Source organism: Cucurbita pepo, chromosome 7 (genome assembly GCF_057944985.1).
Source record: "Cucurbita pepo subsp. pepo isolate OVF chromosome 7, ASM5794498v1, whole genome shotgun sequence".
Taxonomy (NCBI): Eukaryota; Viridiplantae; Streptophyta; class Magnoliopsida; order Cucurbitales; family Cucurbitaceae; genus Cucurbita; species Cucurbita pepo.
In genome coordinates, this window is record NC_141804.1 from 1,470,757 (window position 1) to 1,488,059 (window position 17,303).

General features: G+C 37.6%; 4 protein-coding genes across 7 annotated transcripts; 2 read left to right on the forward strand and 2 right to left on the reverse strand.

Annotated features, from left to right (window-relative positions):
- The first annotated feature begins 107 nt into the window (after nucleotides 1-107).
- NAC038 (NAC domain containing protein 38) lies at nucleotides 108-2,873 on the forward strand. The gene is made up of 4 exons (XM_023682070.2): nucleotides 108-217; nucleotides 305-569; nucleotides 874-1,145; nucleotides 1,651-2,873. The coding sequence occupies exons 1-4, from the start codon at nucleotides 212-214 to the stop codon at nucleotides 2,242-2,244; spliced, it is 1,137 nt and encodes a 378-aa protein (XP_023537838.2). The 5' UTR covers nucleotides 108-211; the 3' UTR covers nucleotides 2,245-2,873.
- LOC111799228 (uncharacterized) lies at nucleotides 2,604-10,191 on the reverse strand. 3 transcript variants are annotated; one of them, XM_023682685.2, is made up of 13 exons: nucleotides 9,849-10,189; nucleotides 8,831-8,958; nucleotides 8,587-8,658; nucleotides 8,385-8,498; nucleotides 8,184-8,252; nucleotides 8,054-8,110; nucleotides 7,343-7,426; nucleotides 7,147-7,209; nucleotides 6,316-6,480; nucleotides 4,722-4,802; nucleotides 4,421-4,488; nucleotides 4,217-4,338; nucleotides 2,604-2,871 (listed from the first exon to the last, which is right to left on the reverse strand). In XM_023682685.2, exons 1-12 carry the CDS (start codon nucleotides 10,027-10,029, stop codon nucleotides 4,266-4,268), a joined length of 1,155 nt encoding a protein of 384 aa, XP_023538453.2. In that variant the 5' UTR covers nucleotides 10,030-10,189; the 3' UTR covers nucleotides 2,604-2,871; nucleotides 4,217-4,265. The 3 variants fall into 3 exon arrangements, with proteins under 3 accessions (XP_023538453.2, XP_086981747.1, XP_086981746.1); XM_087125620.1 differs by lacking the exon at nucleotides 2,604-2,871 and adding an exon at nucleotides 2,977-3,417 and having other exon boundaries at nucleotides 9,849-10,190; XM_087125621.1 differs by lacking the exon at nucleotides 6,316-6,480 and having other exon boundaries at nucleotides 9,849-10,191.
- Nucleotides 10,192-13,282: 3,091 nt separating this feature from the next.
- Nucleotides 13,283-14,145, forward strand: LOC111798690 (calmodulin-like protein 2). Its single transcript, XM_023681993.2, has one exon. It carries the CDS (start codon nucleotides 13,545-13,547, stop codon nucleotides 14,079-14,081), a length of 537 nt encoding a protein of 178 aa, XP_023537761.2. The 5' UTR covers nucleotides 13,283-13,544; the 3' UTR covers nucleotides 14,082-14,145.
- A 183-nt stretch (nucleotides 14,146-14,328) lies between these two features.
- Nucleotides 14,329-17,298, reverse strand: LOC111798688 (basic leucine zipper 9). 2 transcript variants are annotated; one of them, XM_023681989.2, is made up of 6 exons: nucleotides 16,935-17,298; nucleotides 16,569-16,695; nucleotides 15,573-15,723; nucleotides 15,429-15,504; nucleotides 14,818-14,943; nucleotides 14,329-14,716 (listed from the first exon to the last, which is right to left on the reverse strand). In XM_023681989.2, exons 1-6 carry the CDS (start codon nucleotides 17,187-17,189, stop codon nucleotides 14,453-14,455), a joined length of 999 nt encoding a protein of 332 aa, XP_023537757.2. In that variant the 5' UTR covers nucleotides 17,190-17,298; the 3' UTR covers nucleotides 14,329-14,452. The 2 variants fall into 2 exon arrangements, with proteins under 2 accessions (XP_023537757.2, XP_023537758.2); XM_023681990.2 differs by having other exon boundaries at nucleotides 16,569-16,689; nucleotides 16,935-17,295.
- Between the last annotated feature and the right edge of the window lie 5 nt (nucleotides 17,299-17,303).

Genomic DNA, 17,303 nt, shown 5'->3' on the forward strand with positions numbered 1-17,303 from the left:
AAGAAAAAAAAAATCGAAAAAAGACTTCGACAAAGTATTATAAACAAATTATAGCTTAGGTGAAAACTTGAAGAACACACTCCCACTAGTTGTCTTCTTCTTAGAAGGTTAAATTCCCATAGATTTCTTGCATTACATGCTCACCAAGAAAGAAAGAAAAAACCCCATCAAGCTTACAAGCTTTTTCTAACCCTAAAACAACCAAGACTCCATGCAAGTTAGCTCTTTCTTCTCTCTCTTTCTATCATAAAATGATAGTAAATTTTATTGATTTAACGTTGTTGTTGTGTTTCGATTTCTCGAGGTATCGAGCGGTGATAATTTGGGGACGGAGAAGGACGGGAAGAGGCCGGAGGTGATGAAGAAGAATACTGTAGCGGAATCAGATCTTAATCATCAAGATCATGCACAAGAGCAAGATCAAACGTTGCCTCCTGGGTTTAGGTTTCATCCTTCTGATGAAGAGTTAATCACGTATTATCTTTTGAATAAGATATCAGATGCTAATTTTATAGGAAGAGCGGTTACTGATGTTGATCTCAACAAGTTTGAACCCTGGGAACTTCCAGGTGATTTCTTGTTTATCATCCTCGAGTTTCGGGTGAATTAGGGTTTGTTAAAAAACTTTTAATTTTGATCTCGAACTGTTCTTAAAACGGTGTTTACTAGCTTAATTTTAAAAAATAAAAAAATAAAAAATAATTTTTTTTTTGAAATTTAGAGATTAAAATATATAAACCAATTAGACTAAAATTAATGCATGGAGCTGTTTAAATCAGAAGTATTGATATAAATATCAGTGTAAGGATTAGGGTTTGCATGGAAGCTACTTAAAGCTGACTATTAACGTTATTATTGTTGATTTTCAAACAGGGAAGGCTAAAATGGGAGAAAAAGAATGGTATTTTTTCAGCCTTAGGGATAGAAAATACCCGACAGGAGTTAGAACAAATAGAGCGACGAACACAGGCTACTGGAAAACCACGGGAAAAGACAAAGAAATCTTCAATACTGATACTTCAGAGCTGGTCGGGATGAAGAAGACGTTGGTGTTCTATAAAGGAAGAGCTCCGAGAGGAGAGAAAACCAATTGGGTTATGCATGAATATCGACTTCATTCCAAAACTGCTTTTAGAACAGCTAAGGTAAATGTTTTTTATTAAAAAATTTAAGTTTTTTATTATTAATATTGATATTTTTGTTATCGAAAGCATCCAGCTCTCATGTTGATCTCAAATTCATAAACATATGAAAATATCGAGATGTTGATGAAAATTTAAAATCTTGATCTTTTCTTTGGTTGATTTAGAAGGGAATTTTCGTACAACCACGATGATTTATTTGGTATATAATTTTTTTATAAAAAAAAAATTGATATAGAATATGTGAGATCCCACGTCGTCGGTGAGGGAGAAGGGTGTGGAAACCTCTTTCTAGCAAACCCGTTTTAAAACTTGGATGAAAAGTTCGAAAATGACAGTATCTGCTATCGTTGGACCTGAGCCGTTACATAATATTTATCGAAAATCGAATCAAAATGCCTGTTTTATGAGTTAAATCTCATCTTGTATTGCTAATCATTTGCAAAATCATGTTTTTGGCTCTTTCTTTAGTCCCTTAATTATGATTTTTATTGGGCTCTTAAAACAGGACGAATGGGTGGTTTGCCGAGTATTCCAAAAGAGTGCCGGACCAAAAAAGTATCCACCAAACCAAACAAGGGCAGTGAATCCCTATGTCAACCTTGAAATTGCCCCTCCTCTTCTTCCACCACCCCTCATGCAGCTCGGAGACCCTGCTGCTCAATATGGCTATGGGCGTAACTACATCACGGGCGCAGATCTGGCCGAGCTCAACCGAGTCCTGAGAGCCGGTGGAGGCGGCAGTGGCAGCGGAGGATCAACTCATGGTATCAACTTATCGATGCAGCCCCAGTTTAACTATCAACCTGCAGGAGGTTGCTTCACAATATCCGGGTTGAACTTAAACCTTGGAGGAGCTTCATCGCAACCAGTTTTGCGACCGATGCCGGCCCCAGTCGCAGCACCGATGAAAATTGGCCAACAAGACATCGGTTCGTCTGTCATGGCAGCTACCATGGCTAATTCATCTGTGATTGCAAGCGCGATCGGTCCTGAAACTGCATATGGGGCGGAGATCAGCAACAATGGCAATGGACCTGGCAACAGATTTATGAACATGGACCATTGCATGGACCTGGAGAATTACTGGCAAAACTGGTAAAGGCCGCCAAGCTATGCATACATTTCTCAGTAAACACTGAAGAAGTTGTTGCAGTCATAGAGATAGTTTTCCCTTTTTCCCTTTGTTACGAGTTTTCACAAACCCACCTTTCGTAGTCGATGTGTAACGTTTAACTCCGAGATTGGAGTCTCTAGTTGTTTCTGTAAGCAGTCGGAACACCTCTTTTTCAACCACTTAATATCTATAATCTCATAGCCGGTGGACGGATCATCGAGGATGAACCGAACCAAAGTTTGTTCTTTTCAGGACTTCATAATCAATAGCTGAAAGACCCCTTCAGCAGCAAAGTCACACAAGCTGCTAACATCACACTGATGGTAGACTTGAACAGAGCGGAGTAACGAGAAGAAAATTTGAAATAATTTATTCGACTTCGTAACTATTTTACAACGAACAAAAAAACTTACAACTCTGGCATCTTAGTCATAAACATGGAAAACAAAATATAACTTCAACGTCTAAACTTCTTGGGTGTATCTAGCAGCGGGAGTGATGATCCTGGCTAACAACCGACCGAGACTAGGTGATGAAACTATAAGAGCTTCGAAAAAATATCAGACTTCTAAGTTCCAGATTCCTAAAGAAAGGCAAAGATGTCATGTCCACCTGCGGAAAATCGAAATACGATTATATGTAAGCGATGTAGTCAATAAGAGCTTAAATGATAGTATCAACAACTGGTTTACCCACGGGACGATAATGGAGACGACATAATAGCAATCACATTGCAATTTATAGTGCCATAAAATCGAGCATCGTCTTTAGATTTTCTCATTTGCTACTGGTCATGAAAACTATCACAATCAACACAATCCATATACTTTATCACAACAGAATTATGACTCAAAAACAAATGATCACTTTTAGCTGCATCAACATTCATATACTCGTATCTCTTCGTTTTGGAACCAAGAGTTGGGAAGATTCAAATGAGGTTTTCCAAATGGAAGCACTTCACTTTTTCCAGTCGATTAAAGCTTGCTTTGGCCGGAGATTTTTGTCCAATTTTCTCAATTACTCTCTTACTTTTCTCCAATGTTGACTAGCGGTTTAGGGATTTGTCCAGGGATGACCCCTCTCTCTTGATTGGTGGAAGCCACTCAGTTAGGGGCAACGTGGTCTCTCCATGTTTCCAAATGCTGTTTTAATATCCTGAACATTAGGAACCGAAATAAAGGCTTCATCGGCTATATGCCTCCAGAGGTTTTAATGGGGAAACTGAAGAAGATAACTGATGGAAGAGAGGCGTTATGAGTATGTATGTTAAAAAAAGAAGCTAGTACTATCACTCTTAAGTTCATACATCGAACAAATCTATTTTCTTATACCCTTCAAGCGCTATCTAGTGTCTTCGTATGATGGTCGTTAAGAGTTGCAGAGTGAAAAGAAAATGTTCTTGATAAGACATTGCAATTCCACTATGGCTGGTCTGCAAAGGGAGCTCTAATAATCGTGAAGATAGCATGAGGAGAGTTCTAATTTAAGATAAGGTCACGAGAGGGAGAGAGTGGTTTGAATTAAAACTCCATCTTTTATAGCTGTAGCATGAACAGAAAGTGAGTTGAATTATGTCTCAAGCACCATATGCTGGGACTGCTCACAGGATGAACTCCTTTAACAAGACGTATCGGGTTGATTTCAGGACCTGTTTGGAATGAAGGTCATTCCAAACACTTCAATATGCGACGAGAAGCATCCAAGCAGTGCCTTGTGGCGTTGGAAACTGCCATGTCATGCTAAGCAAGACAAGGTGAGACTGAAAAGGCATTCCTCACAGTTGCAAAAATACCGAGTCAACAGTAAGGTGGCCATGGCCATGAGAACCAATTAAATAACGATTGGTGCAGTATCACAATGAGTTCTTAAAATATACCACTTCACATAGTAGTATAAATATGGAAAAAGCAGATCATTTATTATTCTAAGCATAAATGTTAAAGATAAAGCAAACCTTAAAAAATTCGTCTCCAACAGAGGACCAGCAAATGATGTCACAAACTTTACTTGCCAGAAGTTCCCTTTTTGGCCTTACGACGTGCATGGTTGGGGCGGGCAGGCTTCCTAGCCTTTTTACTGCACAAAGATATATTATTCCCTCAAGTACCTCTATCAAAAGGAGTATACATTTGATACGGTAGAATGAAAAAAATCATACCGGGAAGGGCCGCAGCAACAGCAAAGACTGAACAATATTAATATGGGTAGGACCAACAAGGCCGAATCCTGGATTGAATCAATAGCAAAATATCAACAAATTTAGTAAAATAAGATGTAGATTTACTGGTAAATCCTATTCTATCCCAGAATTTTCACACTTGTTTCATTTTCGTCCTTATACTTCAAATATGGTTTTAGTCCTCAGATAGAAGTGTGAAACTTCACATATGTAAGTTTGAAACATAAAATTTGCATCAAACATCTTTTTACAAGGTCATATTTTCTAGAGTAATACAAACCAAGAGCCACTCGAACTCTTTAGCAGCAACCGCTCTTGTAATGTCATGTCTGTTGAGCACTTCCTGGATGGTGGATTTAACCTGAAGTAAACATAAGAACTCCATAAATCATACCGTAGGCAGTAATTTGTGGTTCCTGGAAACACAAGAATAATTATTCCTGCTGGCGAGCTCAGCAGCTTTCAGCACAATGAAACGTTGTATGCCATATGCTAATAATTTATGATACTAAGGAATTTGAGATTGAAATGTTATCAGCCACATGATTACTAAGGTCAAGACAGTTTTCTGATACTATACTTGGGCGACTTGAACAAGTTGGACAAAAGTTTAGCAACAATGACCAGCAGACCTCATTAAGGGTATTTTTTCTATTTTCTGAAATATAAATAAACTAATCTCAAAAGAAAGTTTTAAGGTTCTCACAAACACCATCATCTCAGAAGTTAAAACCGACTCTAAAGATTCTGTAAGAACAAGATCTCAGAGAACAGGAATGAGACCTTATGTTCATATTTCCTATCACAATTTCACATATTCCTTTCCATCCATGCTAAGAAATGAGTTTTAAAGTTCCAAGAAATGCTTTTCAGTTCCAGGTCCCGATTGTTGGTTAGCTGAGAGGAAACTCATGGCAAATTCATTCTCTCCAAGCACATATATATGCATATATGATGTTTGTTTCAGGTATTGCAGGAAAGATGAAATTTTAGGAATTAGAAAAATTGCACTATGAACTCCAGACTAATTATAAATGTTTGTTTACTCTGTCTTGTTGACAGTTGTCATCTCACCAGCCAATTAGGACTTTATATGAATACCGAAACTCCAAAAACATGTATGTAGAAGTAAAGATCCAACTTATTTGAGAAAAGATAGAAAATATCATCAAGATGCAAGATATTCTAACTAGCATGCAGAAAAAATTTAAAAGCATCGACTGAAAATATGGATCTGCAGATCTTCCAACATTTCTAGACTCAGCATGCTTTTGAAAGAGGGTGCTGAAGGGGTGATCAATCAAACCTCAAAATGTTAATAATAAAAAAGACTCTAACCTCGTACACTCTTTTGCTTCAAATTAGAAAAATATTTGACCTAACAATAGTTGTTTTTAAATAAAACCCCTCATGAAATACTCGTATCCTGACAACAGGTCCACACAGGATTTTGGATCCATAAACTCTAGACCGAAATCAAGGGACTCATGTCACCACAATTGCCCAAACGAAAACCACTTCCTATCAAGTCACGGTAAATAGAAAAGTATGTTCTCAAAATATCCAGAATTACAACCATGAAAAACTACCAATTTTAGTTTTGTAGTTTCAGATTGCATAAAATTTCCACAAACATGCACCAACTCCTGTGTATGAATTTAATGCTACTCAAACTTTGTCAACAAGAGATTTTGTCACAGTAGCGACATGATCAACATATGGTTTGCTGACCAGTTTTACTTTCTATCCCCCATCAAAAAGGAAGATGAAAAAAGAAAGAATATAAATAAAATAATAAATAAACGAAAAGAGTGATATAAAGGAGGAACAAAGATGATTAACAAGCAGAGTGAAGACTACAAGATATAATATACCTGAAAGTAGGGATAGGCAAACTCTTGTACTTTTATAATATGTGGAGTCAATGCTTGTTTTGAAGCCTCGTAAGCTTCTGAACTTCTTTTACATAACAATTCGAAATGCGGTTTAGAATTCGTTTTCACCACCAACCACCGTTCATGCATGGCAGGGATCCATTTCTGCATTTGGCAGGGAGGAAGTAAAAAAGTTCATTCAGGTATCTAATGCCTACAAAAGTCTTAGTACAACTCACCCAATAACCCCTATGTTTGTACCTTTAGAATAAATATAAAATATAACCTTCAATTATTAACTGCCTAACCAATAAGCCTACAAAATCAATTTTACTCAAATCTCTAGGCTCATTTTATAGACCTTCCAACTATTCTATTTGCAGTTTAAGAAGTTACTAAAAAAATGTTATAACACACCCAACGTTTTTCCTTTTTTTCTTTCTCCATAAATCAACCCTAATAATGGAACTCACAAATTGTTTCGGCAATGTACTGAGTACTTAACAGAAACAGGCGTAGTCCGAGTAAGCGTGTAAACATAATAAATCATTTGATATATTATGTTGAACTTGAAACAGTTTTTCTTCGTGTAAAAAACAGCTTATAACGATTTGAAACATAAAAAGATCAAGATCAAAATTTAAGCCCAAGGTTTGATATTTAAGACAATTAGATAGAAATTGATAGTATATAATTGTTACAATATTTTAAAATTCTTCAAGAAGAATATACGTCAGAGAAAAAATTTAATACTTTCTCTAATGATTTTAATTTACTAAGCTATGCTTCTATGTCAAGAAAATACAAAAGCAGAAATTAAGAAAAACTCACGGATTTAATTGGTTCTATGTGGGGTCCCACCCAGTTCTCCACATGTGTCTTTCCCACCCACATCTGCAACCAATTAGAAAAAGAAGGCATTGATGAACTTAAAGTAACAAAGATGCGCAGATGGAAGGTGCATATGATGCAAATAAATTATTCACAGGGAATCAACAAATAACCTCAAGAAACCAGAAAACGGTACCTTTTGCATCACCACATTCACTGCAGGTTTTGCATGCTTGTTCCAGAATGAAGCAAGCCATGGTGGAAACCATGCACCGTGGACCTGATAATGAATTACGTGAAAATTCAGCCAAGCTCCATTCCATTCATAACCCCATCACATGTTAGAATTCTATTTGGCTCTTAAATTCCAAAAAAATTAACTGTTTAACATCTTAAGTGTTTCGACTTGAACTCTGAAATCACTGTGTCAAGTAGCACTAACAAAAAGCAAGATGGACCTGTCAAGTATTGATGTGTCAATGCTCATTTGACTCTTTTATATAATATAATTTTTTTCTTAACAAGTCATTTCATTGTTATTTTTACACTAAACTCCCTTTCTTTGCTAACTTCCAAAACGCTCTCCTCCTCTCCCTCCCCTTTTTCAATTTCACTCCCCACCTTTCTCCACTTCTTCCTTCCCCACTACCTTCATTCTTCACCTATTTTTAGATCCCTCTTCTTCTAGATATCATAAGAAACCAGATAAAAAATGCATAGAGGAGCTCCAGAACCAGTTGGGATCGATAAAATAATTCTGGAAGATTTTATTTGTCTTTGGGCAGAACTAAAATAATGAAATTGAGGCAGAAAATGTTTATCTTTAGAGTCATCGTACAGCCACTTAAACCTCCTGGTATTTAGTTGCATGATGATAGAACAGAATAACTTGATTAATAAACTTTACCTCCATCAACTCTTCAGTCGTTGAAGTGACCTCAAACTTGGCTTTTATCATTTCTTCCTGAGAATAGACAAGAAAATTGCTAAAATAGGAACAATCAAATTCCATAAAATGCACGTTAGCAGTAGAGTACCTCAGCCACTTTAAGTGCACGTTCGAGTTTCTTAATTTTTTTCTTCTGTTCTTCGTTACTGTTCTGAAGCTGTAACAAAATCAAAATTGAAAGACTGAGAATACAACTAAGGGAAAACAAAAACAGTTCCTCTCTGCCAACTATGAACAGCAAAGGCTGCAAATTCAAATCTACATATTTCCACAAATGCACTTAACTTACTTTCTCCAGTGTCGAAATAACTTCATGCATCTTCTTCTCAGCTTCATTTGATTGTGCTTCCAGAGCATTTTTCTCTCTGTTTTGAGCATCTAGTTCTCTTTTAAATTCACTGACCTGAAAAGACCAATAAAGAGACAGACAGAGTGAGTGCATACTGTAATTACAATGGTCATTATGTTCAAGAGTTCTATATCGTATATACCTGCTTCTCTAATTCACCAGCACGTGAATGAGCCTTTGCAGTTGTTTCCTCAACATGTAATTTCCCTTCTCTCTACTCAAAGCAAGAATGAGAATTAGATGCAAAATTATAATTATGCAAAAAGAGAATAGAGTGGAGTAAAGGCTACATGAGGCAGTTACAGTATCAGAAAATCAATCTCTATAATTGCAATAATACAAATATCGGTACGGATTTTTCAGTCCAGATAAATATTGAAGCCAACCTGAAGAGATTCTATCTCGCTTTCCAGAAATGAAACTCTAGCTGACTTGTCCCTAAATATTTCATCCTTTTGAGATATTAGTTCATTCTTTTTCTCCAATTCCTGTGATTTTTCATCGATAAGGACCTCTGCAGAAATAGCAAAAAACGAGCCTCTCAATACATGAAAAAGAGGGGAACGAAGTCAACCAACTTAAAAGCAGGTAGAAAACGCATGGAAAGCACATTAAAATTAGTGACAATCTTTTTCAGAAATAGAATATGAGAAAGATCATGAGTTTATGAGTTTATAAATAAGGAACACTATTTTCATTGGTATGAGGCCTTGTGAGAAAACCAAAAGCAAAGCCACGAGAGATTATGCTCAAAGTGGACAATATCATACTATTGTAAAGGTCGTGGTTTCTAACATGTTTATCAGAGTGATGTCCTTAGCTTAACCATACCAATAGAATCCTCAAGTGTCGAATAAAGAGGTTGTGAGTCTCGAAGATGTAGTCAAAGGTGACTCAAGTGTTGAACAAAGAGGTACTTTTTTCTAGGGCTCCAGAGAAGGAGTCATGCCTCGATCAAAGGGAGTAGTCTCACATTGGCTAATTAGGAAGAAGATCATGAATTTATAAGCAATGAACACTATCTCCATTGGTCTGAGGCATTTCGGGAAAACTAAAAGCAAAGTCACATGATCGAGAGTGGACAATATTATACTATCGTGGGATTCGTGGTTTTCTAACCAGAACATGGTGGACTCCGTTCAATCACAAGAAACGCTTTCGTAATTCTGAAAATACCCACGGCTTGGAAAGACCAAATCAACTTGAAAGTTGAAACAACATCAATTCGGCGGAAAAGAGAATCAAAACAGCCAATAAATAAATAAACACTTCCCAAACCGTTCCAAATTAAGTTTGCTTCATCAAAATACGAAAGTTCGCACTAATACTTCATCCGCCACATTTCCCCACGCTTTCTCAACAATCAAACAAACTCAAATGCGCAATAGATTACGATAAACTCACCAAGCTCTCGGATCTTAGAATTGAGTTTCTCCAATTCTTTTTTAAGCACAGAGGATTGAGAGCCATCCTCTCTAGCAACTTCAATTGCATCCTCTCCACCATCGACGATCACGTCCGCAGCGACAGAAAAAACAATTAAAGCTAGAAAAATCGTTACGCTCGCAAGCTTCGAAGCCGCCATGGATTCCAATTACCAATCCGAATTCCGAAGTCAGAAGAGGCAGAGAAAGAGTTGCCGCCAGTCCAGCGATTTTGTGTTTGACGTGAAAAACGTGCAACGTTGCACCGCTTCGCGGTTCGAAGATGATGAAGAAGAAAGATATTTATTTTTCGCTTTTTTAAGTACAATTTTCTAAATTGAGGAAATTATAGGGGCAAAAACATAAAAGGCCCAGAGGCTGCCAACGGGGCTGCCACGTGTACTGGGCCTTCAAAATCTTCGTACGTGGCACTCGCTTTACTCGATAAGACAATTTCCTTGGCTTCATCATAATTTCTTTTTTCCTTTTTAGGCAATTATGTTTTCTTAGAATATTACCATTTAATCCTCATAATTAGTATTAGTTTTTTTTTTTTATGTAACACATTTATTTTAGAAGTATAGTAAAAGAATATGATAAGTAGGCCCACCCACGATCTCTATGAGTTGTTGTGCTATGTTCAAATTGGACCAGAAATATAAAAAAAATGGGATTAAATTGGCATAAGCTGTTGTATAATAGGTCTAATATAATCGACCCATTGTCATTATTTTTTGTCATTCAAAGAAAAATTCTTACTAGGGGTAATTTTGTCCTTTGAGTATACGCTAAGAAAGAGAGAATCGAGAACAACATGGAGTGAACAGGAAAAAAAATATGGAACGCTCGAGGAATTAAACCAAACCCACTTCCCCTCCCCGGCACATGTGCAATGGCCCAATCCCACTTTTAGTAGGTATTGTCTGTTTTGGTCCGTTACGTATTGTCGTCAACTTCATGGTTTTCAAACATGTTTGCTAGGAAGAGGTTTTCAAACCCTTGTAAGGAATGCTTTATTCCCCTCTCAAATCGATGTGGGATCTTACAATCCATCCCCTTAGAGAACCATCATCCTCACAGACAGACCACTTGATGTTTGGCTCTGATATCATTTGTAACAGCCCAAGCCTACTGCTAGCGGATATTGTCCGCTTTGACTTGTATTTATCGCTGCCGGCATTCGACTTAGAGCCCTTATCCTCATTCTCGATCTACAATTCGATCACCTCCAGCTTAGAGATGATGTCATTGAGAACACACAAATCATCTAAAGTTAAATTCAATTCAGAGTAGATCCAGACATTTCCGAATAAGTCAACCTTTCAAACTGCTGCTGAATCCATGGCCAGGCAAGAGACAACCTGGCGAACTGAAACATCTTAGTAGCCAGAGGAAAAGAAACCAAAAGTGATTTCCATAGTAGCGGCAAGCGAAATGGGAGCAGCCTAAACCGTGAAAACAGGGTTGTGGGGGAGCAATACAAGCGTCATGCTGCTAGGCGAAGTGGTGGAGACTACTGCACCCTAGATGGCGAGAGTCCAGTAGTCGAAAGTATCACTAGCTTACACTCTGACCCGAGTAGCACTCATATTAGACTTCTTATAACCTCTTCTACAGCCTATACTTAACTCCGTTTTGGCCCATCATGTATCACCGTAAGCCTCACAGTTTTAAAAACACGTCTGCGCATGTACTAAGAAACGGTTTATACACTCTTCTAAGAAATGTTTCGTTCTACTCTCTAACGAACGTGGGATATCACAAGTATCATCAAACTTTAAAAGCGAGATTCTTAATTTAATATATTTTTTATAATTTAGCTTAAAAATTTTAATTATTATTATTAATATTATTATTTCATCACGTGATGGGCTTAAGCAGAAAAATGCATGGAGAGTACTTGAGATTAAAATTAAAATTAGAATAAATAATGCAATAATTAATACAGCTTGGGAACGCGGTTTCTGCAAAGTGTGTAACATACACATGCAATAATTTTAAATACCCAATAATACACCATAAATAAATGCCCAGATACGTTGCAGATTTTTATTTATTTATTTATTTTTCGTTCAATTAATTTCTTAATTTAAATTCATAATAATCATGTTTTAATATATTTGGAGAGACATGTATGTCGGTAAACTAGAATTTGATAACCGTTATTTATATTTAATACAGCCTCAATTTCAACCTCTATAAATTTAATTTAATGCATCATTTATTTATTAATTTACTAAATATATTAAACTATAGTCTAGTCTATATAATTCGAATAAAATTAAAATTTAGTACCTCATTTTTAAATTTTATAATTTATAAACAATAATCTATTATTTATTTTAATTTTTAAAGTTATAAAGAATAAATTTTAATTTTCTTCTAATAGTATAGACCAATACTCTTAATGTAATGGACAAACGTGTTTGCTAGGAATAAGTTTTGTTCTCCTCTCCAACTGATGTGGGATCTCGCAATCCACCCCCTTCGGGGCCGAGCGTCTTCGCTGGCACTCGTTTTTTCTCAAATCGATGTGGGATCTTGCAATACACCCCCTTTGGGGTTGAGCGTCCTCGCTAACACTAGTTTCTTTCTCTAATCGATGTGGGATCTCGCAATACACCCTCTTCGGGGCCGAGCGTCCTTGCTAGCACTCATTTCTTTCTCCAATCGATGTGGGACCCCCACCAAATCCACCCCCTTCGGGGCCCAACGTCCTTGTCGGTACGTTGCTTCATGTCCACCCCCCTTCAGGGCTTAGCCTCTTCGCTGCTGGCACATCACTTCATGTTCACCCCTCTACAGGGCGGCTTAGCCTCCTCGCTGCTGGCACATCGCTTCATGTTCACCACTCTACTAGGCTCAGCCTCCTCGCTGCTAGCACGGGACGCCCTAAAGCACTCATGGTATCATTATGAATATACAAATCATCGCTTCATGTTCACCCCTCTACAGGGCTCAACCTCCTTGCTGCTGGCACATCGCTCCATGTTCACCCTTCTACAGGGCTCAGCCTCCTCGCTGCTGGCACATTGCTTCAGGGCTCAGCTTCCTTGTTGTTGGCACATCGCTTCAGGGCTCAGTCTCCTCACTGCTGGCACATCGCTTCATGTTCACCCCTCTACAGGGCTCAACCTCCTCGCTTACACATCGTATGGTGTCTCGCTCTAATATCATTTGTAACAGTCCAAGCCTACCATTGGCCAATATTATCCTGTTCGGCTTTCCCTTTTGGACTTACCCTCAAGGTTTTTAATCCGTTGACACACGTGTCTGGATCTCACATTTAAAATTTTAATTTATTTATTTTTTTAGAAAATGAATTGACGGTTTTAAAATTAAACCATAATATAGAATGTCTAAATTGATTAAAACTAAAAAAAAATTAGGGTTTAAATTGATAAAGAAGGTTTAACTGACCAACGCAGAGTTGGCAGAATTTGCTGTAAATTTACAAAGCCTTGCTTCCTGTTCGCGATGGTACTGCCGATAAACAAGCGCATCCTGTCCCCCCGATTCCTTCACCAAGAGCCAAATTACAGTTCTTAAAGCTTCAATCCAACGCATCTGATCCACAAACCCCCAATTCTAAATTATTTCTCTGCCAGCTCTCAATCGCCTCCATCGCTCATAAATTCCCCACTCCCATTCACAATCCACAACCAATTTCCACCAAATGGGTATCTCCAGATTCATTGGGGACTTTTTACAAACAGTTGGTGGGCGATCCCGTGCGGTGGATTCCACCGCTGACGGCGGTGCTCCGAGTCCCCACAGAGTCATCCACGACGACGTGCTACTACGGGCGTTGATTACGGTGTTTGGAATGAGGGAAAATGGGAGAATCAAGAAGGAAAAAGCAAAGGGGGTGGTGGAGAAATTGGGGCTGATAAAGAGTGAAGAAGAGAAGGAAGGGTTTGAACTGCCGGCGGATGGCGGTGGTGATGAGGTGGCGGTGGAGGAGGTGATCGGAGAGATGGAGGAGGAAGGGAAACGAAATGAGCTGCTATGGGAAGCTTTCAAGATATTTGATGTGGATGGCGATGGATTCATTGATACGGTTGAGCTGAAAAGAGTGCTTGAATGTTTGGGATTGGATAAAGGGTGGGGGATTAGGGAGATTGAGAAAATGGTTAGTGTTGTGGATGTGAATTTGGATGGGAAAGTTGATTTTGGTGAGTTTGAATTAATGATGGGTGTGAAATGTTCTTGATTTGTTCTTGTTTTTTTCACTTTTCAATCCAAAATTCTGGAAAAATCTTGTGATTTTGGTGTTATCTTTGTTCAGAAACCAAAACTTGAATAATATCCCCCAATTTCTGCATCCTTCTCTGTTCTTGTTATATGAATTTAGTGTTATGTTCTTCGTGTTCTAAGTTTTAGTGTCGACATGAGCATAGCTCAACGGTCGATATCAATAGCGACAGTTGATATCAATATAGCTATTCTATGCTCGACAGTTGATATCAATAGCTATTCATACTGACCCAAACACAAGCAAATGAGCAGTCTAAAATCAACGACACGGCAAACAGAGAGTCTGAATTCTATCATACAAGCCATACATATGACATGATAAAAGGGCTAATTTCTAGGCCAAATCTCAGACACACAGCTAACAGCCTCACTAGCCATTCCAGTTTCTGCGAGCCGGGTGGCTGGGTTCTGGCTTGACATTGTCACGCCGGAATAAGAAACATCGTCTCCGGGAAGACCGAGTGGCAATGGGATATTCGACATCCGCCGCAGCACGGTTAGCGGCTGCGGCGTGCTCAAATGATTCTGTAGGAGCTGATTCAAGCTACTGGTCATTGAACCTCTAGCGAGTGTATCTTCAGCTAACTTTACCTTCAATCAGAAAAGGAAAAGGTTTACGTGATATGATCGATTTTGTTTTCTCGAGCTCTCTTCGAACAAGTTTGTGTAAGGAGAGTAAGAGAATTTAGTACCTTGGCTCTCATTGCATCCACGTCTGATTTAAGCACTCGATTGTTTGTATTGGCATCACGGTATTGCTGACTCGCATCTAAAAGCTGGTTGAACAACGTTTCGTTTTCTACTTTAAGCTGTTTCACCTAAGAAAATCAAGACAATGAATGTTAGTGTGGTATCACCAAGTTCTTAGAGGTTGGTTGGTGCTTAATGGTGTTCAAAAAAACTTGATGATCCAAAAAACTCGATCAACCCAACCCGACCCATAGGAACAAATATTGTCTGTTTTGACCCGTTACGCATCATCGTCAGCCTCACAGTTTTAAAACGCATTTATTAGGGAGGGATTTCCACACCCTTATAAGGAATGTTTCGTTCCCCTCTCCAAGCGATGTGAGATCTCACAATCCACCCTCCTCTTGTGGGCCAGCATCCTCGCTAGCACACCGCTTAATGACTGATACCATTCGTAACAGCTAGCCGAAAACCACCGCTAACAGATATTGTCCGCTTTGACCCGTTACATATCATCGTCAACCTCACAGTTAAAACTAGATTGGATCGAACCAAACCCAACTCGAATTTCTTATTAAATATACACCCACCAACAGAGATATTGTCAACATACCTGACTCTCGAGTTCAGCCAAATGAGCTTGTTTTCGTCGTCTCGACCGTCTAGCCGAGTCCCTATTAGAGATCATTCTACAAGTGGAAGGCCAAGATTAGAAGATCAAATGAAAAACAATGCAAGTAAAGTAAAGTAAAAGCACCTTCTGATCTTCTTCAAAGTAAGAGGGTCATTGCTTTGCTCACAAGACCCAGCCTCAATCTCATCGTCGGATTGGTCCTCGGAGGACCCGCTGTTGGCGCCTCTTTGGTGCTCTCTGCCCATCAAATTGCTAGCTGATGTTGGGCTGCTCACTGTCCACACCAACCATTTTGGAATCATTCTTTTTTCTTACCTTTTTTTATTTATTATTTCAATTATTAATAATATTCTTATATTAATCCAAATCTAATTAATTAATAATTATAATTTATTAACCAAAATATAATAATTATTTTACTCAATCAAAAATATAATTTTAATTTTTATATTTTCCACTCCATTAATTTATATATTAAACCTCTAAAATTTAGTCTTTAAAAAGTTAATTTATTATTAAAATTTTAAAAAATATTTATTTTTTATTTTTTTCATTTTTTATTTTAAAACTAATATATCTAGTCGTCATCCCGGCCCACAGCCTCCTCTCCGCTTATTATTACTATTATTATATCTTGTTGAAGACTATATTGTAATATTGAAATTTAAATTTTTAGATATAACGTTGGTAATATTAAAAAATTATATGCGGTGGAATATGATTTTATTTTTACTCATGAAATATTATTATTTTTATTATGAAAATACTTTATCTTTAAATAATTATATCTAGAATTACTATTTTTTTAAAAAAATTGTTATCACGGTTGAAAATTAAAATAAAATAAAAATTACTGAGAATTTGATCCTTATAAATTTATCGTGGAAAGTATGATTCTAACTCTCATAAAAATAAGTAGAACGACCCTAAACCCTAAGCTGTATGGATCTCGGGACCGAGCAGATCTCTAACCTACCTATACAAAATTACGTCACTTTTGAGTCTCAAAGTAATTTCATAAAAACATGAAGAAAAAAAATACATATTTAGTTATTATATATTTTTTAATTAATTTTAAATCTTAAAAAAAGAAAATAATAATAATAATAATGGAGTTACCAATAGAAGACTGGGAATCTATAGTGGCTGAAATGGTCGAAAGCTTAGGTGTGAGATTCTGTGCCCATAAAGGACCCTCCGCCACCCCACCTCCACAGTTAGCAATCGCGTCCATTATCTCCTGCACCTTTCAATTATTTATTTATTTATTTAATTAATTATTTTAATTATAAAAAATAATACCAACAAAAAGCTGCATGAACTTAAATAAAATTTTAAAAAAATCATTTTATATTTTAAAATATATTCTATTTTCATGCATTTAACATCACCCTTACGTGAATATTTAAAGTTGATAAACCAAATAAAATATTCTTTTTTTTTTTTAATTTCAAGCGATTTACAGAAAGATCGGCGATTACGAACCCGATTATTTCTCAAGAAGAAATTGAAATCGATATCGCCGAAGAAGCTGCACGCATCGGCGGAGTCCTGGAAGTTCTTGCTTCTTTTAGGGCTCCGGGAGATGACTTCGTGTTCGACTTTGAAAACGTTGTCGTTTTGTAACTCGTCGTCGGCATCGGCATCGGCCTCGGCCTCGGCGTCGATGACTTCTGGAGAGGCGATGGCTGTTGTTTCGAGGAGCTCTTCAAGAGCCAACTCGGAGGCGCTGCGCTTCATAGGAGGAGGATCGGGATTTGGCGGCGGACGGAGGCGGAAAGAGAGGATTTATGCTTCATACGGCGGAGAGAGAGGAGGAGAGAGAAAAGGGGAGAGAGAGAGGGCGTGTTGGGG